The sequence below is a fragment of the Chiloscyllium plagiosum genome, unplaced genomic scaffold (genome assembly GCF_037043375.1).
Source record: "Chiloscyllium plagiosum isolate Xiang-an unplaced genomic scaffold, Cpla_swu_hap1 HiC_scaffold_38, whole genome shotgun sequence".
Classification (NCBI taxonomy): domain Eukaryota; kingdom Metazoa; phylum Chordata; class Chondrichthyes; order Orectolobiformes; family Hemiscylliidae; genus Chiloscyllium; species Chiloscyllium plagiosum.
Window position 1 is genome coordinate 25,977,055 of NW_028270176.1, and position 19,751 is coordinate 25,996,805.

Consider the following 19,751-nt stretch of genomic DNA (forward strand, 5'->3'; position numbering starts at 1 on the left):
AACAGTGAAACATGAAACAGATCCAATGTGTACCTTCCACTCCCCCTCCCTCAGTTCCTCAACTACTGAAACCCTCATCTGTGCCTTTATGATTCAGATACTGCAATATGCTCCTGGTCAGCGTGTCACATTGAACCCTCTGTTACCTCTCCATCTGTACTTCCCAGACCTCCCTTCCCCCACACCCCTCCCATTGGCTGCCTGATTCTTTCCCCTCAGGATGAGGCTCCAGTGAGTGTAATGGATTATCAAGGAGCAAATGTAGTGAGGTCCTGAACCTCCTGTGAAGGTTTGTAGGTTGGGATTGTGAGAAACAAAAGCTCACTCACTTTAATAATTTCAGTCCGAGACAAATATCTGAATAACAGCTTCTTTTTTATTTATACACCTATAGGTGGATGCCTTGTCTAATTACCAGGTATGGTAATTACAGAATGCACACTATATCCAACAAACTCTCGAAATTTATACAGTTTGAATCCCCATATTTTTCCTTATTCCATTGTTTGTTCCCTGCTTCGCTTACGTCACTCATTTCCTTAAGACTGATCCCACAACTTCTGTTTATCCTGTTTTGTCCGTGACAAACTCTTATCTCTGACTCCCATAAGGGTGTTTGACGTCAGTCTATTATAGATTATTGATTAGGCATATCTTTTCTTCTATCAGCATCTATTTCCATCCAGAGGCCACTTTGACCTCTCTAATTAGGGTTTGTTCCTGTGTCTCCGAGTAAGGGGGAAACAGATGCTTTCCTGTTTGCCCATATATCCACCATTGTTCTGTATTCATGTCTCATGCTCACATATCCTTTCTTTTTGCTGAATATGTATTTTCTCATTCCTATTCTGTATCAGAATTTATACTTGCAGAAATAACATTAATTCATTTATATCCCACAATTTCCCCTTTTTCTTTTCATTACTATCTGTTATCTTCTGCATTTTTGTCTCTTTTTTTTTTTAAACATTGTTCCCAAAATTCGCAAGCATCATTTCAGAGATTTCATCCAACTTAGTCTCACTCATCTCCTTATTATTTAGTTGATAAAGTTGCTCTGTCTGATTCCCCTCAGGGGCATTCGTTTCATCAAGGCTGTTTCAATCAGCCTCTGGGTGAGCCCTCGTATACAGGGTATGACACAACAGCCAATGGCCACCAATACCCCGACTACTATTATCAGGGAAGTAAGGATAAAAACCACCACCCCCTTTCTCTGCTAAAATCATATCAAGGGCTATTGTGTTTTCCCATGCCATCCTACTTGTCGCATCAAGCTGTTCTGATATTCCTTTAACCGCCTCTGTTGTATAATTTATAAATCGCTGTTGATTATAAAAAAAAATGTAATTTATCCAGTCTACATTTTTATTAATTGTTGCCCACCAAAAGAGAGCTGACTCAAAGCCTGCTGCAATCTGGTTATGAGCCTTGAATTCATCAGGTACCCCCCCCCCCCAGGGACTCCTACCGAATTGAGATAAATCCCGTCATCAAAAGAATTATCTAACAGTAATCTCTTACCCCTTCCCTTTTTCCCTACTATCTTTTCCTTCTCAAATGCCAGGGTAAATGGAATTGCCAATTGTACAATTGCGCATATCCCTTTCCAATCCGGAGGTAGTGTGGGTCTCAATATTTTTCCTCCACAGTACCACCACAGATCCGCTCGGGGAACCTTTAATGCTGAGTAGTTCCCTCCCTTCTCCGTTTCGGTAACATTCTTAATCTCTGTACATAATTTCAGCTCCCCCAAATCTCTCGACCGACTCGTACCTCGCTTGTGCACACATGACGTGTGATTTCCAACTACGGCGGAAAATGTGGGGGGAACTTTTGCATCTTTCTCCTCCAAGGGAGGGAACATCAGAGATAGGGAGGTACAATTCCTATCATTCCATGCAGTCTCATCCTGATACAGGGCTGTCATACATTTCATGCCCTTCCTGTCTCGCTTCCACCCGAGCGGAAAGGGAACCACCTGGGCCACTGACCTACCGGAGGCACATGCATAGCAATTGCTTTTGTTCAGACTTTTTACAGTATACTTTACCCATTCAACCCAGGCATTTGCATCCCCGTACGCAGTCTCTATCTCGATGGTCTGTTTCAAATCCTTTACCTCTATAATTTTTACTACTGTAGGATCATTGGGAGGGGTGAAAGGTTGTATCTCATTACCCAGTAATTCTACCCATTTTTCCCTGTCCTATGCTAATTCGAAAACAACAGCCCACAAACTCCTTCCTATTTGCTTTCATTTCAATCCCAAATGTTTCATTTAATTGTACCTCATAAGTGCCACCTCCCAAAACCGCTCCGTGCCATGTGGTTTTTCTTATCGTTAAATATATGGGGTTACACTTTTTATCGGGACAATCGGTGCTGGTCGAAAGGGGGCCCGGTGTATTGTGACAAGACCATTATACCAGGTACCATCCCCAAGGCCATCCCCATAGGACTTAAGATGTATCTCTGAGTTGCGGTATTGTCTCTGATTAGCTACATTCCCACAATTTACTAAGCTACATATATCAGTGTCTATTACTTGTGGATTATCAGACTCAGGAACCATTAATAATACATATGAAAATGATATGTGACAAAATCCTAATACCAAGAGGGCTAGCATCATAACTCTAAGCATTCCCAGTATTCTGATCATTATGCTAGAACACAAAAAGGCTTAATATACAATCTTACAGAAATAATCCCGCGCTCGCGTCGCCACTGTATAGTCAGTTACTCAAAGTCTCTTTAGTCTGAGTTTCAGCGGGTCTTGCGTTGATTCGGCTGTCCAGACTTCTTCCTCAACTGGAGGGTCCACTGGCCCTTTGATCCGAGTATAATGAGTCCAGCCTTTTTCCGCCGTCCTTATTGCCGTTTCGGTAGTCAAAAGAGCCTGGTACGGCCCTTCCCAGTCTGGCTGCAGCTTAGTCTCTGTCCATGATTTTATTAAGACCCAATCTCCTGGCCGGATGGGATGAACAGCAAATTCAAGGGGCGGAGTCTGTGCCAATAGACCCTGTTTTCTGAGGAAAGATAAAGAGGAGGACAAGCCCAGTATATACTTCTTTAAAAACAAATCTTTAGTTTCGGGAATTGGCAATTCTCCCTGCGTTCCCAGATAAGGTAATTCAAATAAGATTTCATAGGGGGATAGTCCCAAATCTTTCCTCCGCCAAGGGACAAGCCCAAAAGGCATCCTTTAAATCTATCACACTAAACCATTTGTGATCATGAGGGATCTTACTTAATAACATATAGGGGTTTGGCACTACTGGGTGCCTGACCTGCACTATCCGATTTAATGTTCTCAAATCTTGCACCAATCGATAAGTTCCATCAGATTTCCGTACTGGTAGAATTGGGGTATTATAAGGAGACATACATGGTTCCAACAGTCCATCTCTAATCAGTCCCTCAATTACTGGCTGCAGTCCCCGTTTACCTTCTATTGAAATAGGATATTGTCGCTCACAGACAACGTCCCCTTTCCGTTTTAAATTTATTGTAAGGGGAGGGATCTGTAGTTTTCCACGATTCCCTTCTCTAGCCCATACAATAGGGTCTATCTCTCTCTCTGCATCCTCTGTCAATATTGCCAGTTGTACAACTAATTCTTTTTCCTGAATTTCAATCTCCAGTCCTATAAGGATAATTAAATCTCTCCCCAGTAAGTTACTTCCTATATCAGGGATATACAGCAGTTCCCCTGTGATCCTATCCTTAGGACCTTCTATCATCATAGGTTCAAATACTGGAACAGTAAATCCTTCCCCTTTCACCCCCGAAACAGTAATTGACCGTGTAAACATTTCTATTTTCTTTGGTTTAAAATTCAACGATGACCGTGCTGCCCCGTATCTACTAGGAAGACTACCTCTTCCCTACAGGGTCCCACCTTCAAGTTTATCAAGGGTTCCTGGTGGGCCCCCGAGGGCAGGAACCCCTGACACCCCTATTCTTCATCATAATTCATAAGCGGAATTGCCTTTTCTTCCCTTTGTAGATCAGGACACTCCCGCTTAAAATGCCCTATCTTTCCGCAATAATAGCATCCTGCCTGTAGCGACTTCCATCTCTGCCCCCGTCGCTCAAACCCTCTATCAAATGTTCCCCCTTGTCCTCTCCCTCTTTACAAACACTTTCTGTGCCTCTCTCAACAATTCATCTAATGGTTTTTCACTCCATCCTTCTATCTTCTGTATCTTTCTCTGTATGTCTGGCCATGCTCTTGTCACAAAATGTACTTTCAAAAGACCCTGTGCCACTGGGTCCTCAGGGTTCATTCCAGAGTATTTCCGCATTGAGTCCCTTAATCTTTGCAAGAAAGCTGAGGGAGTCTCATCTTTCTCCTGTCTAATTTCAAAGGCTTTAATCAAATTCTGTGACTTCGGAACTGCCTCTCTTATTCCTTTTAGAATCAGGTCTTTCAATTCCCTCATTTCTTCTCTATGCTCCGGGTTTTGGTTTTCCCACTGGGTGTCTCTGAGGGGAAACTTCATCTCTCCCTATCCAGCATCCCCATCTCCAATCGGGTGTTCCCTGTCCCATATTTTCATGGCAGTTCCTCGTACAAGTCCCCTTTCCTCCCCAGTAAATAATATATTCAAAATAGACATTAATTCAGCCCAGGTATACAGACTGGGCCCCAAAAATTGAACAATTTGTTCAGACAACCCCACCGGATCCTCAACCAGGACCTCCATTTCCTTTTTAAATGTTCTGACCTCCCCACTGGTGAGGGGGGCACTTACAAACCCAATCTCTTTGTCCCCTATAGGTACCTCCCGAAGGGGATAAGTCGTTACGTTTTTCCCCTTTTTCTTTTTTTTTAAAGAAATATTGCAATATTTCTAGCTCCCCATAACTTCAAACACCAATTCATCAATTACTGCTTGACTAACCTTCAAAGCCTGTTCCTAACTTATAAATATATTTATATATATTTACGTTCATTTCTTCAGTATTTAATAGTTAAAATGCAAAATGCATACAGTTCCCAATTTTGCAATTCACTGTAATTACCCAGTTTTAGTCCTTTAATTTAGATCCAGAATTAGTTTTCTTAAATAGTCCTGACCAATCATTGCTCAATTACAATACTATAGGTCGTAAAATAATCAGAACTTGCCTTAAAAGAATTTGTCTACTCAAGTTTTTTTTAAAAAACAACTTCTAATGCATGAACAATGGCTGAATCCAAGGTCACAAATATTAACCATAGAATTTTGCTTTTACTACAATCTAATGTTGAACTGAAACTTCAACTGTCCTCCATAAATCGCTTTTATGTAAAGATAAGAGATTAGTTAGAAACTGATAGTAAGGCAGTCATGATCTGTAAAAAGAACAGGAGTTATCATTCCTTTTTTTTTCATAATCACAATAGAATCCTTAACCTTAAAAGAAATCATGTTAAGTTTCCATAACAAAATCAGATTCAAAACAGTCCTGGAACTCAAGCTCCAGGGAATAAAACACAAACATTCAATCACCAACAAACAAATGTTCACTCAAACCAAATCACAAAGGGTTAAACTTCCTACCAGCTGTACAGCTCTTTACATTCTCTCTCTCTCTCTCTCTCTCTCGCACATTGACATATAAACTCAGATATTCACAAACCCAGTCTTCGTCCGATCTGTACTTTGGCCAGAAGACAGCGGGACGAAGAATGGAGTCCTTAGTCCATACAAAGCAACAATATTTAATCATCTTTCTCCCTTGTACAAGTATTATTTTGCCAATTTCCACAACATCCTGCCCAAAGGACTTTCCGGAGGAATGTTGTAAGGGACCCCGCCTCCATTTCCATTGCCTTTTCCTTACTTTGTTTCCCCGGAGGCTTTTTCCTAACCCAAAGCGCAAGCCATATTGAGTTCCTTCGTTAGTCCCTTATTAACTACTAAAACTCAATCCCGGCCACCAAGGCAATACTTAAAAGTCAATTTTCTTACCTTGGTCTGTGCACAGAGTTGCCTGGCCCCTTTTGTCACCGTATTTGGTGACACTGTCTGATTCAGATGTCTCTCTTATAGGATTCACACCAGTCACCCAAGGGAGCAGACCAAACCGGGACACGAGACCGCTCCTCAATGGGGAACGGGACGCGTCTTCCCAGTGTCCAAGGCCAGCCACTCCCCCCGGTGATGGAAGAAAATCCCGGACACGAGCCCCCAATTGTGAGAAACAAAAGCTCACTCACTTTAATAATTTCAGTCCGAGACAAATATCTGAATAACAGCTTCTTTTTTATTTATACACCTATAGGTGGATGCCTTGTCTAATTACCAGGTATGGTAATTACAGAATGCACACTATATCCAACAAACTCTCGAAATTTATACAGTTTGAATCCCCATATTTTTCCTTATTCCATTGTTTGTTCCCTGCTTCGCTTACGTCACTCATTTCCTTAAGACTGATCCCACAACTTCTGTTTATCCTGTTTTGTCCGTGACAAACTCTTATCTCTGACTCCCATAAGGGTGTTTGACGTCAGTCTATTATAGATTATTGATTAGGCATATCTTTTCTTCTATCAGCATCTATTTCCATCCAGAGGCCACTTTGACCTCTCTAATTAGGGTTTGTTCCTGTGTCTCCGAGTAAGGGGGAAACAGATGCTTTCCTGTTTGCCCATATATCCACCATTGTTCTGTATTCATGTCTCATGCTCACATATCCTTTCTTTTTGCTGAATATGTATTTTCTCATTCCTATTCTGTATCAGAATTTATACTTGCAGAAATAACATTAATTCATTTATATCCCACAGGATGATGTTTGCTGAAAATGCGCAGCAGGTCAGGCAGCATCTAGGGAACAGGAGAATCGACGTTTCGGGCATAAGCCCTTCTTATGCCCGAAACGTCGATTCTCCTGTTCCCTGGATGCTGCCTGACCTGCTGCACTTTTCCAGCAACACATTTTCAGCTCTGATCTTCGGCATCTGCAGCCCTCACTTTCTCCTGGGATGATGTTTGCCCAAACATTGAAGTGGTGGAGGAATATGAACACGAGGCTGAGGATTCTAAAACCAAGTGACATTGCAGAGCCAAAAATCACAACAATACATTCTCAGGACCAGATGTACCAGCTCTGCATCCCCAAAGCAGGATTTGTATTAACAGGCTAAACCCAGCCATTTCCTGACACACAGGAAAATCAACAGGATTGTTTTTTAAGTTAAAAATGTCGAGATGTGTCAGGGACAAGACCAGTGTTTAATGACCCCCTGGAGAAGGTGGGGCTGACCCACTTCATGAACGGAGTCAGTGCCGTCTGGTGAGGGTCCTCCCACGGTGCCGTTAGCGCGGGAGTTCCAGCATTTGGACCCAGTGACTACGAAGGAACAGTCGGCCTCTCTCCATGTCAGGACGGTGTGCTGGAGACTCAGAGGGGAACAAGTGATCTGATGGGGGTATTGCTCGAGTGGATTCTCAACACTTGATCCTGGAGTCCTCTATCACATGAAATAATCAGGACCAGGAACGTTTAAATCTCCTCCCACAGTTCCCAGACCAGGGAAATGAAAGGTTGTTGAGGAGAAAAAGCATTAGGTCCAGAGACATGCAAATTCTGTAAAACTCACCGTGATCTGATGTGAACTGAAGCAAAAACGTTCCCAACTTCCCAAACTCCACATGATAAACATCTTCAGTTGAATCGTTCAGATATCGAATATCTATGATGCACACGTTGTAGCAGCCAGACTGATTAAAAGATGCCCTATAATTCGCAGAGCAGGTTAAGCCATTGCAAAGTGTCTCACTTATTCCATATTTAAAGACTGGCCTCTGCTCCTTGGTTATACATTTATTCATCATTATATTCGCTGGTCGTTCAGTGGGTGCTGACAGAGACACAAAAAAGGTTGAAACAACTTTTCATTTTTAAGCAAATAGATGCAGATGGAAGCCATTCAGCCCCTCAAGCTTCCTCCTGCTATAGAAAGGTTGTTGCTCAACTTGAAACTGAAAAGATTTCTTACCAAGGTTGGAGTGTTTGAGCTATAGGCAGAGGCTGAATAGACTGGGGCTGTTTTCCCTGGTGTGACCTTATAGATGTTCCCAAAAGCAGGAAGGGCATGGAAAGGGTGAACAGTCAAGGTAATTTCCCTGCAGTTGGGGAGGGCAAAACTAGAGGGTATAGGGATATGGTGAGAGCAGAAAGATTTAAAAGGGGTGTAATGGACAACTTTTTCACACAGAGGGTGGTACGTGTATGGAATGAACTGCCAGAGGAAGTGGAGGAGTCAGGTACAATTACAGCATTGAAAAGGGATCTGGTTGGATATGTGAATAGGAAGTGTTTAGAGGGATATGAGCCAAATCGGACTAGATTAATATCGAATAGCTGGTTGGCATGAACGAGTTGGACAAAACGGTCTGTTTCTGTGGTGTACAACTCTAATTCTATGACTTCCCTATTGTGTAAATTCATGGCTGACCTTTCACCCCACCTATATTTACCTTCCTTATCCCCTCATGCACAAAACCTTCCAATATTAGTTCCTTCTTCAAAATACTGGAAGACTGAACAGTCTCACTTCTCAGAGACAGAAATCCAAGAATTTGAGAAATGGAATTTCTCCTCTCATTCAGAATAGCCATTCACTTGTGGCTGTGACCCATGGGAAAAGGGTCTTACTATTCAACTTATCTAGGCCCCTCATCATTTTATAAACGTCTATGAAAGTCACCCCTTAACCTTCTAGAATCTGCCAGCCTTTCTAGTCTATTTGCAGAACTCAAAACCCTCCATTCTCAGAAACATCTTGGTAAATCTCCTCTGACCCCTGTCCAATTTAATAATATCCTTCTGAAAACAAGGCGACCAGAACTGGGTGGGACAGTACTACACAGGAGGCCATACTAACATCCTGTTGGAATCTTAACATGATGACCCAACTCCTGTACTCATAGGTCTGAGCAGTCAAGGCAAGCACACGAAATACCTTCTGAATTACCCTGCCTGTCATGCAAATTTCAAGAATTATATAACTGAACACCTGGATCTCTCTGTTCTTCAACACTACCAAGGACCTACTGTGAATTAGATAAACACTGCCCCTATTTTTTTTTTCACAAAAATGCAAGGGGTTCAAATACATTTTCGATGAGTGACCTGAATACAGCTTGTGATGACTATTCAGCCACATGGAGCAGAAAATCCATACCCAGCCCGGTCCTCAGGTAAGCTCCCAGCAGGGGCTTGGCTGGACTGTGATGGTGAGCTGGAACAGGAAACAAGCAGTTTCATCATTACATTGCAGCTATAGCACAGGAACAGGCCATTCGGCCCATCTCCCCCACACAAGCCTCCTGCAGTGTCACTGTTCAATGAATTGGGCAGTCACCGAGAAAAGACAGACAAAATAAAAAGTGTCACCATTTTCATCACAGAAACCTTTCCCGTGTTACAGAGACATGAACATGTTGATGAAAGTGCTCAGCCATCCTGTCTCAAATCGGACACACGGACTGGTTCCGGTCTGTTTCCCATTTGGACACACACTGGGAGACTGGGCTGGGTGGGGAGTGAGGATATTTAATGTGAGGTGGTATTCAGGAGTAAAACACTGAAGCTCTCACTTAAAGGGGGAAATGGGTGGGGAATTGTACCCAAGGATGTGCAGGGAGTCTGGAACAACTTGTGGAGACCTTGCCCCACCCCCCCTCACAACACTCAGAATCTGTCCCTCCCATGACCCAAAGCCTAATCCCCACACCAACCCTGAGACACTTGCCAGGATTTGATCCCAGGACTTTCCCAGATTTCTGATCCCAGTGCTCAGGACCCAGTCCCCCATGATGTCACTGAGAGTTGCTCAGTGTCCAGATGCCACTGTTCCCATCCCAGGGGTTAATCTGAAGACATTAAGTGCCTTCCTTTCAGCTCTCTCTCATGATCACAGTGTGTAATGTGAACCCACTGTGTCCCACTCCCTCAGTGGGTCCACTTGCAGCCCACACAGCACCTTAAAGCAAGAGGAATTCCTGATTCCCCCCACCCCCAGCCTTTGATCACTGCTGAAATGTCCCAGCACTCACAGCACTGACCTGAAACAGCAGCAACAACATTTAGCAGCAGCAGCAGCAGCAGCGGGGGGAGTAGCTTCTGGGAGCTGTGTCCCTGCAACAAGAAAACACAATCAGTCCCTTTCCAACAGATTCCCTTCCTGATCAGGTTGATGATAAGAGTCTGGGCCGGTTGCTCTTCGGAGGGTCAGTGTAGACTTGTTGGGCTGAAGAGCCTGTTTCCACACTGTAGGGAATCTAATCTAAACATTACCACAGAACCAGGGGCAGGTGTAGGCCGCTTGGCCATTCAATAAGATCATGGCTGATCTTTTCATGGCCTCAGCTCCATGTACCTACCCACTCACCATAACCCTTAATTCCTTTACTTTATGTTAGCTTCAAAAATATTCAATGAGGAAGCCTCAACCTCTTCACTGGGCAGGGAATTCTACAAATTCTCAACCCTCTGGGTGAAGACATTCTTTCTCAATTCTGTCCTAAATCTGCTCCCTTCAATCTTGAGGCCATATCCTCTTGTCCTAGTTTCACCCATCAGTGGAAACATCCTCTCTGCTTCTATCTTATGTTTTCCCTTCATTATTTTGTGTTTCTATAAGATACCCCCCCCCTCAGTCTTCTAAATTCAATGAATATAATCAGAGTCTACTCAGTGCCCCCTCATTAGCCAACCTCCTCAACTCCAGAACCAACCTAATGAACCTCCTCTGCAGCCCCTCTAGTGCAAGTACATCCTTTCTCAAGTCAGGAGAACAAAACTCCACACAGTACTCAAGGTGTGCCCTCATCAGCACCCGATATAGCTGCAACATAACCTCTCTGCTTTTAAACTCAAACCCTCTATCAATAGAGGACCTTATTCCGTTTGCCTCCTTAATTCCCTGCCACACCTGCAGACCAACCTTCTGTGATTCGTGCACAAGGACACCTACGTCCCTCTGCATAGCAGCACAGACCTTTATGCTCTTACTCCTACCAAAATGGATGACTTCACATTTATTAATATTGTACTCCATTTGCCCACTCACTCAAACAATGTTCCTCTACACACTTTGCTCTGCCACTCATCTTAGTGTTATCCAACAACTTTGACACACTACACGTAGTCCCCAACTCCAAATCATCTCTGTAAATTGTGAATAATTGCAGTCCCAACACTGATCAGTGAGACACACCACTAGTCACTGATCACCAGCCAGAAAAACACTCATTTATCCCCACTCTTTGTTTGCGAACCAATCCTCTATCCATGCTAATACATTGCCCATAACTCCAAGCACCTTTATGTTTTGCAGCAGCCTTTTGTGCTGCACCTTGTCGAATGTGTTTTGGAAATCCAGATACACACCTACTGGGTCACCATTGTCCACTGTGCTCATAATGTCTTCATAGAATTCTACCAGATTAGTTAAGCATGACCTGTCCTTCACGAACCCATGCTGCATCTGCCCAATGGGACCATTTCTTTCAAGATGTCTTGCTATTTCTGCCTTGGTAATAGATTCAGGCATTTTCCCCACGACAGAAGTTAAGCTGACCAGTCTATAATTCCCCACCTTTTGGCCACCTCCCTTTGTAAACAGTGGCTTCACATTTGCTGCTTTTCAATCTGCTGAAACAGCCCCAGAGTCCAGCAAATTTTGTAAAATTACCACATTTGCTTTTTCTCCTGCCATCTCTTTTCGTACCCTGAGATGCATTCCATCAGGGTCAGCAGACTGGTCTACCATTAGATTGCCCAACACTACCTCTTTCATGATAATGAATGCTTCCAGATCCTCACCTACCTTTGTGTCTGTCAATGACTGGCATGTCATTAGTATCCTCCACTGTGAAGACTGACACAAAATACCTGTCCCATGCCTCAGTCATTTCACCTTATCCCATTTCTAAATCCCCCTTCTTATCTGCTAAAGGACCAATGTTTACCATAGTCACTCTTTTCCATTTTATATGTTTACAGAAACCTTTGCTGTCTGTCTTTATATATCTGAACCAGCTTACTCTCAATCTATGTTACTTTTCCTTATAGTTTTTTTATGGCGCTCTATTGAGCTTCCCAATAACGTTTTCCCAATCTTCTAGCTTCCCACTGGTCTTTGCCAGTTTGTATGCCCTCTCATTCAATTTGATAGCCTTCCTTATTGCCATGGACACCCACAGCAGATTATTCCTTCTCCTCCAGTCCTTCCTTTTCACTGGCGTTTACTTTTGCTGAGCGCTTTGAAAAAAATCACTTTGAAAGTCCTCCACTGTTCATCAACTGTCCCACCATAAAGGCTTTGCTTCCAACGATGACACCTCTTCAGGGAATATTCTCATCTCCCGCAAGCAGTGCCCTCACCAGGGCACTGGAAACAAACAGACTGTGGCTGGGGCGACATTTGGAATGGGATTTTCTGGAAGCCTCACTGAGACTGGAGTCTCTGCTCTTCATGTCTGCTCGAGGCAATCAAGAGATCTTTAGCATCACACAAGCTCCTTTACCATGTGCTGTCCTTGATAAATGCCCAGTTGGCTGTGAAAGGTATCGCACAAGATCGATTCGGGTTTCCTTCGAGGGAGTGAAGGCTGAGGGGACCCGGGTTGAGGAGCTGTACCAAATGACCAAGGCTGACAGACTGGGTACCTCAAGTCAAAAACATGGAAGCAGATCCTTTCATCCAACTAGTCTGCATTTATCCTACCTCTCCTTATCACTCAAACCCTCCATTCCCAACATCATCTGAACCCTGTCCAATTTAATAATACCCTTCCTGTAACAAGGTGATCAAAACTCAACGCAGTTTTCCAGCAGAGGCCTCACCAACATCCTGTACAAACTCAATACAATGTCCCAACCCCTACACTCAAGGTCTGTGAAGGCAAGTCTGCTAAACACTTCCTTAATCACCCGGCGTACTTGTAACACAAATTTCAAAGAATTATGCACCTGAATTCTGTCGTACAACACTTTCCAGAGTCCTACCATTAATTGGGGAGGGGGGGGTGGGGGGGGAGGCCGCTAGGCCAGAGCCGGGGCCTGGGGGAATGTGGAGAGTCCGACGCGGGTACCTGTAGCTCCATCGGGACGAGCGGCCTCTGAGTGAGTCAGCCGTGTCTGTAACTGCACCAGGAGGGTGTACCCTCTCACTGACGTCCTGCTCTATTTGACTCGTCATATTTCTTGTCATTCCAGTTTATAAACTTTGTAATGGTGCAAAAGAAGCTGAGAGAACTCTCAGGAACAGGAAACAAGGCAGGTGGAGCATGTAACTTAGCCAGAGTCAAAATATCAGCTCCCAGATTACAGAATAAAAGTTGGTTCTCGAACTTCTGACCAGATTGAGGGCGAATTGTGCTTCTTAATGGTAAACTACAATAGGTTTTTACATCCCCTGCAAACTTGTGCTCTACTTATTGTAACCCCTCTAACGTCAACCCCTTTGTCCTCCTTTGCTGACATCTAAACTGCTCCCAATCCACAGTGAAGGAGGGTTTGGCTTGCTGCATTCATTGGTCAGCACATCGAATATGGGAGTTGGGATGTCACGTTGTGGCTGGACCATTACAAAGTTTATAAAATCACTACGTAGGAAACCTATAAAGGGAGTGATCAGTTCTCCGTCCTGAATGAAATCATTGTAAATGTTTGGGATGTAAAGTAACATCATACAAGAATAATTTAAGATGAAATTGATCAAAATGATGATCTTTCCTGTATTCGCAACAGTCGTCAGGGAGAGAATGGGGAAACTGGAATGACAAGAAATATGACGAGTGAAATAGAGCGGGACGTCAGTGAGAGAGTCCACCCTCCTGGTGCAGTTACAGAGGCTGCAGGGTAACCTTAGAGAGGTTTATAAAATCATGAGGCACATAGACAAGGCAACAACCAAGATCTTTTTCCGAGGGAGGGGGGAGTCCAAAACTAAAGGGCATAGGATATTGCACCGAAGGGTCCATTTTGATTTGTATCAATATGACTTAGGCCTGCTGCATTTTTTGTCCCTTGCTTGGATTGAATACAACCCCTAACTTTCCTTATTAACCATGGCCAGGCCACCTTGCCAATGTCACTTTTGTGTCAACCTGAAATGAACAACCATTGCAGTTTCTTCATGCATTTTAAACATCTGCCATTGCCTATTCACCAACATCCCTGCCAGTACTGATCCCCAATTGATCATTGCCAGCTCACACCACATGCCATCATGGTTTTCTTTATTTAGTTTCAGAATCAACTATTTCACTCTCCATCTTGAAAGATGAATTCTATTCTTGTATAATATTATACAATCTTCCCCAAGAGACTTCATACAGCTAGACTGCCAATTATTCCTTTCTCACAGTACCCAGTCTAGGACAGCCTGACCGAGTTGGTGACAAGCTTCAATCCAGGTTCCAAACTGCAATGGTGCACAGAGTGGGTCTGCACAACTTTGCATGGATTCTCATGAGAACATTGTCACCCATTTCATAGACAGTTATACACATGGGAAAGACTGGTCCTCAGGTGAAAGTGAGAAACTGGGGGTAGGTTAATTACAACAGTATTAGGAAAGAACTGGAGATATTAGATTGTTCTTTAAGGGTGAATCCACATCAGACAGGAGGGATTTTACATTCCAGTCAATTGGAGTTCAGGACCAGCATGTTTCTGTGAGAATGAAAGAGAAGGATGGGAAGATTCAGGGAAGTTGACTAACAGATACTGAAGGTTAATCAACAAGAAGAAGGAAGTTTATGGAAGGTGCCATGAAATGCTCTTGACACATAGCAAGAAGGAGAATTCCCAAGGCATTTTATACATATATAAGAACAAGACGGTTGATCGAGAAAAGGTACGTCCACTCAAGGACAAAAGACAGAATGTATATATGGAACCAGAGGAAGTGGGTGAGAGTCCTTAATAAGTATTTCACATCAGCATTCACCAAGAAGAAGTTCACAAATGATGTTAAGATGAGGGAGGAGTATGTTGATCTTCTGGGGCTTGTTGATGTTAAGGAGGTGGTCGTGTTGGGTGTTTTGAAAAACATTAAGGTAAAAAACCCCCGAGAGACTGATGGGATCAATCCCTGGTTACTGAAGAAAGCAAGGGAGGAGATTGCTGGGGCCTTTGTATCTTCTTTCCCCAAGTCCTAGAAGACTGGAGACTGGCCAATGTTGTTCCTTCCAATGCAGGGAGGACCCAGGAAATTAATGGCCAGTGTACCTTAAATTAGTGGGAGGGAAATTATTGGAGATGTTTCTGAGGGGCAGGGTTTACTCGCAATTGGACTTATTAGAGAGAGTCAGCATGGCTTTATACAGCGGAGGTCTTGTCTCCAACTTGATTGATTAAGTAATGAAGATAATCAATGAAAGTAAGGCAGTGGATCTTGTTTACATAGACATGATTAAAGCATTTGACAAGGACTCTAATGACAGGATGAAGAAGAAAATCAAGCGACATGGCATCCAGGGTAAGTTAGCAAGTTGGACACAAAACTGGCTTCGTCAGAGAAGACTGAGGGTAGTTATGGAAAGGTATTTCTGACTTGAGGTCTGTGATCAGTGGTGTTATACAAGCATCAGTGCTATGACTGCTGTTTGATTTATTTATAAAATTTATACAAAAATAATTTGGATGAAATGTAGATGGTCTGATCAGTAAGTTTGAAGACGCCATGAAAATTGGTGGAGTTGTGGATAGTGAGGAAGATTTTCAAAGGATACAACATGATACAGACCAGTTGGAAAACTGGGCAGAAGAAATGACAGATGGAGTTTAATACAGAAAGTGAGGGGTGATGTATTTTGGGAGGTCAAATTTAAAAGTACAGTATACAGTAAGCGGCAGGGCTCTCAGAATCATTGATAATACAGAGGATTCTTGGGGTGCAAGTCCATAGTTCCCTAAAAAGTGACAACGCAAGGTGACATGCGGCATACTTTCCTTCATCAGTCAGCGCATAGAGTATAAAAATTGGCAAGTCATGTTACAGTTGTATAAAATATGTTGCTTAGGCCACATCTGAAGTAGTGTGTGCAGGTGTGTCACTACACTATAGGATGGGTTTGGAGGCTTTGGAAACAGTGCAAGGTTTTCTGTGATGTTACTGGAATACAGTATATTAGCGACAAGGATACCTTGGATTATTTTTGCTACAGCATCAGAGACGGAGAATGACCTGATAGAAATACAGAACAACCGCTGTATCTGCTGAATTGGTTCCCGCAGTTTGTTACCCGCGGTTTACAACGGCCCAAACATATTCCAGAACCCGGGACCAGGGGGCTGCCGGGGAGGTACACTTCCCATTTAAATGAATGCGTTAGCTCCTATCCACGGTTTCGGGCTTCCACAGTAGGACTTGGAAGGTATCCCCTGCAGGGTACGGAGAGGTGCTACTTTATACAAAACTGGAGAAACATAAATGGTTGGATAGTCAGAGTCCTTTTCCCCAGGGTGGAGATGTTTAATACTAGGGCACATAGGTCTAAGGTGATGGGAGGAGCTTCAAACAATAATGAACAAGAATAGCTTTTTTTAATATACAAAGAGGGCATCACCATGGAGGTGGTAGATGCAGAGACAACAGCAATGTTTAACAGGCACTTAGACATGAACAGGCAGGGAATGGAAGGATCATGCAGACAGGATTAGTTGAGTATGGCATTATGGTCAACACAGAATAATGTGCTGTGTTTTTTCTATAACTAACTTGGTGTATTTCACTTGAATTACAAAAAAAATTCAAAATATTCAAACTAAACATGTTATGTTCTTCATTCGCTCACTGCTGCAGTGAGGCTTTTTCAAAACCTTTCAAAAAAGTTAAGAACTAAAGTATATTCTCTTCTAGAATAGCTGATCTGAGTACTTTGACCACTTAATATCTATCTGTAGGTTTTTGTCTTGACGATTAAGATTAACAAAATAAACAGAACTGAGAAGGAGAAAGTCGAATCACCAGAGATTTTATATTTGGAGCAAGTTATAATGCTGAAATATGCATTTCTACCTTGTATCCAAAGCTAAAATGCATCCAATTTAAAAATTATTGCACCAAAATTCCTCACCCATCCTCTTAGCAAAATAAGTAAAGTCTAGCTCAAATGTCATGATCAAATACAAGCACAAGTTTTAAAATGGCAACTTGCATTTAGAATGCTACCACAGCTACCATTTCAGTAAATTCCTTATGAATGTGTGAACATAAACTGATCTCACACTTAGCTGCAGCAGCACACTTATATTAAATGTGAGAAAGAAATCATGGTGAACAAAAGATTCTATCAAGAGTCAAAGCTCCTTCCTAGCATCATTCGTTACAATGTCAAGACTTTAATGAGTTAAACAGCAAGGTACAGACACCAGCATTTCAGTTAAAATTAGTAACAATCCTCCCATGTATAATCTATATAATAGAGGTGTGGGGATCAAATACAAAATATGGAAGTATTATTTGCTGTTCATACAACAACTGTAATTCAGAAAGTGATGATTCAGAGGGCAAGCATTAAATCAAAAACTATTCCAATTTTTGTTTGTTTTGATGGGTTTCGTCAAAATGAAATTAACAAGTGTCTATTGGTTTGGAGTACAATATAATTAACTTTACCATACCAATCAGGCAAACTGAGAGAACATTTCATTCTTCCAAACTATTAAAATGCACTGAGCACTTAAATACAATAATCGTTAATGACCTGTAACATACATATAAGCACACAGTAAAAGCAGAGAAAACAATGTTGCACAAGGATGTTGGGCATACCACAGTCATGACACAGCGTATATCTGTCATGATTTGGAGATGCCGGTGTTGGACTGGGGTGGACAAAGTTAAAAATCACACAACACCAGGTTATAGTCCAACAGGTTTAATTGGAAGCACACTAGCTTTCGGAGCGTGGCTCCTTCATCAGGTGATAGTGGAGGGCTCAATCCTAACACACAGAATTTATAGCAAAAATTTACAGTGTGATGTAACTGAAATTATACATTGAAAAATTGATTGTCCGTTAAGCCTTTCATCTGTTAGAATATAGTGATAGTTTCACTTCTTTCATGTGAAAATCACAAAACCTTTTTTTAAAAAATCGCATTCTCAGGTTAGCTGTTAACAATGGGAATAGCTAGACAATATGTTGAAGGTGTTAGCCCCCGTGTTCTCTGTCTATGCCATGATGTTTAGATTGATTCTAATCTAAAAAGTGAGATAATGGAGTTTTACATGAATTCATGCAGTTTTTGAGCTCAGAGTTCTATATGAATGCATGCAGTTTTTCGGCAAAGTACAATATAACCCTGCAAGTACAAATTCACCCCACAAAATATATGTGTGCATGTGGGTCTTTGTCTGTCTGGGTTGGGGGTGGTGACTGTGAGAAAGTGTATGTGTGTGTGTAGTGAGTGTAGAGTGTCTTAAGTCTGTGAGGGGGTGCATGTGAGAGTGTGGGAGTGTGTGTGTCTATAAGGGTGTGTGTACATCTGTGAAAGAATCAACACAAACATGTGACTGTTAACTTAACAGCTACCTTTCCATCACACAGCAGCCAATTTATGGGTCAGCTTTTCCAAAGTTCTTCTTCAGAAAACTGAACTCGTTTATGCTTATTAACAAAACCAGAAATTTTAGAGAGAGTGCGATTATTTGGTAGAGATAGCTTTCTGCCATATTAGGCCTGAGCTAGATCATTGGAATGAAGAGCTCACAATGTGATTTTATCCATCATCCAATTTGTCCATTGAACTGTAAAACGTTTGAAGAGAAATGCACACACAGTGTGGGGGGGGGGGCTGTCTGACAAGTGATCATAACAGAACATACACAGGCTTTTCACTGCACCACATTCATTTTCAATAAGTAATGGTCCGCTTTAAAAAGTGTGAGACAAATGGGCAGCAGATTCCCTCAAGGTGAGCAAACAGGTTCAGTTGGTAATGCTGTCCCTGGGAACACTGCGGGCCAACCCACAGCAGGTGGACTGTAGCAGGTCAGGAAGGCAGCTCACCGCCTTCAATTAACAACCAGGGACGGGCGACAAGTGCTGGCCTGGCCCGGCCAGGGACCCCACCCCCAGCCCCAGTCCCAGTCCCAGTTCCCTCCCCCAGTCCCCTCCCAGGGACAAACAAAAACAGATAAAACCAGCGGTGTCCCCTCCCCCTTTCGGGCGGCGGCCTATTTCACACACAGCTCCCTCTACTTTACAAAACCAACGCCGAGCCCCTCCCCCTCCCCCAGCCCAGCCCCGCCCAGCCCCTCCCCCACCCCCAACCCTCCCCCAACCCAACCCCCAGCCCCGCCCCCAACCCCAACCCCCAGCCCCTCCCATTAAACCAAACTCTCCGCAGGTGCTACTTACATTTCTCACACCTCCCTCAACCTCCAGGCCCCACTCTCCCCACGTCCCGCGGGCGGGGACACACCACGACCAACGCCGCCATTTTACCGGAAGCAGCGGCGGCGGCGGCAGCGCGTCAGGGCGGGGGGAGAGAGAGAGAGCGCCACCCGGCGGCGGGGGGAGAGAGAGAGAGCGCCACCCGGCGGCGGGGGGAGAGAGAGAGCGCCACCCGGCGGCGGGGGGAGAGAGAGAGAGCGCCACCCGGCGGCGGGGGGAGAGAGAGAGAGAGCGCCACCCGGCGGCGGGGGGAGAGAGAGAGCGCCACCCGGCGGCGGGGGGAGAGAGAGAGAGCGCCACCGGCGGCGGGGAGAGAGAGAGAGAGCGCCA

At 43.6% G+C, this 19,751-nt stretch overlaps 1 protein-coding gene and 1 long non-coding RNA gene across 2 annotated transcripts in view; both read right to left on the bottom strand.

The window, feature by feature from the left end:
* Window positions 1-13,136, bottom strand: part of LOC122544199 (uncharacterized) — a 78,325-nt gene extending 65,189 nt beyond the window's left edge. The window contains exons 1-3 of the mRNA XM_087981075.1: window positions 13,104-13,136; window positions 10,071-10,143; window positions 7,601-7,861 (exon numbers count right to left, since the gene is read on the bottom strand). Of these exons, the coding sequence (XP_087837201.1) occupies window positions 7,601-7,861; window positions 10,071-10,143; window positions 13,104-13,115 (346 nt within the window). The 5' untranslated portion in view covers window positions 13,116-13,136. The remainder of the gene's footprint in view (window positions 1-7,600; window positions 7,862-10,070; window positions 10,144-13,103) is intronic.
* LOC148139341 (uncharacterized) lies at window positions 357-6,009 on the bottom strand. Its single transcript, XR_015753716.1, has 2 exons — window positions 5,964-6,009; window positions 357-3,032 (listed from the first exon to the last, which is right to left on the bottom strand). It is a non-coding gene; the product is annotated as an uncharacterized LOC148139341 (long non-coding RNA).
* Window positions 13,137-19,751: the final 6,615 nt, after the last annotated feature.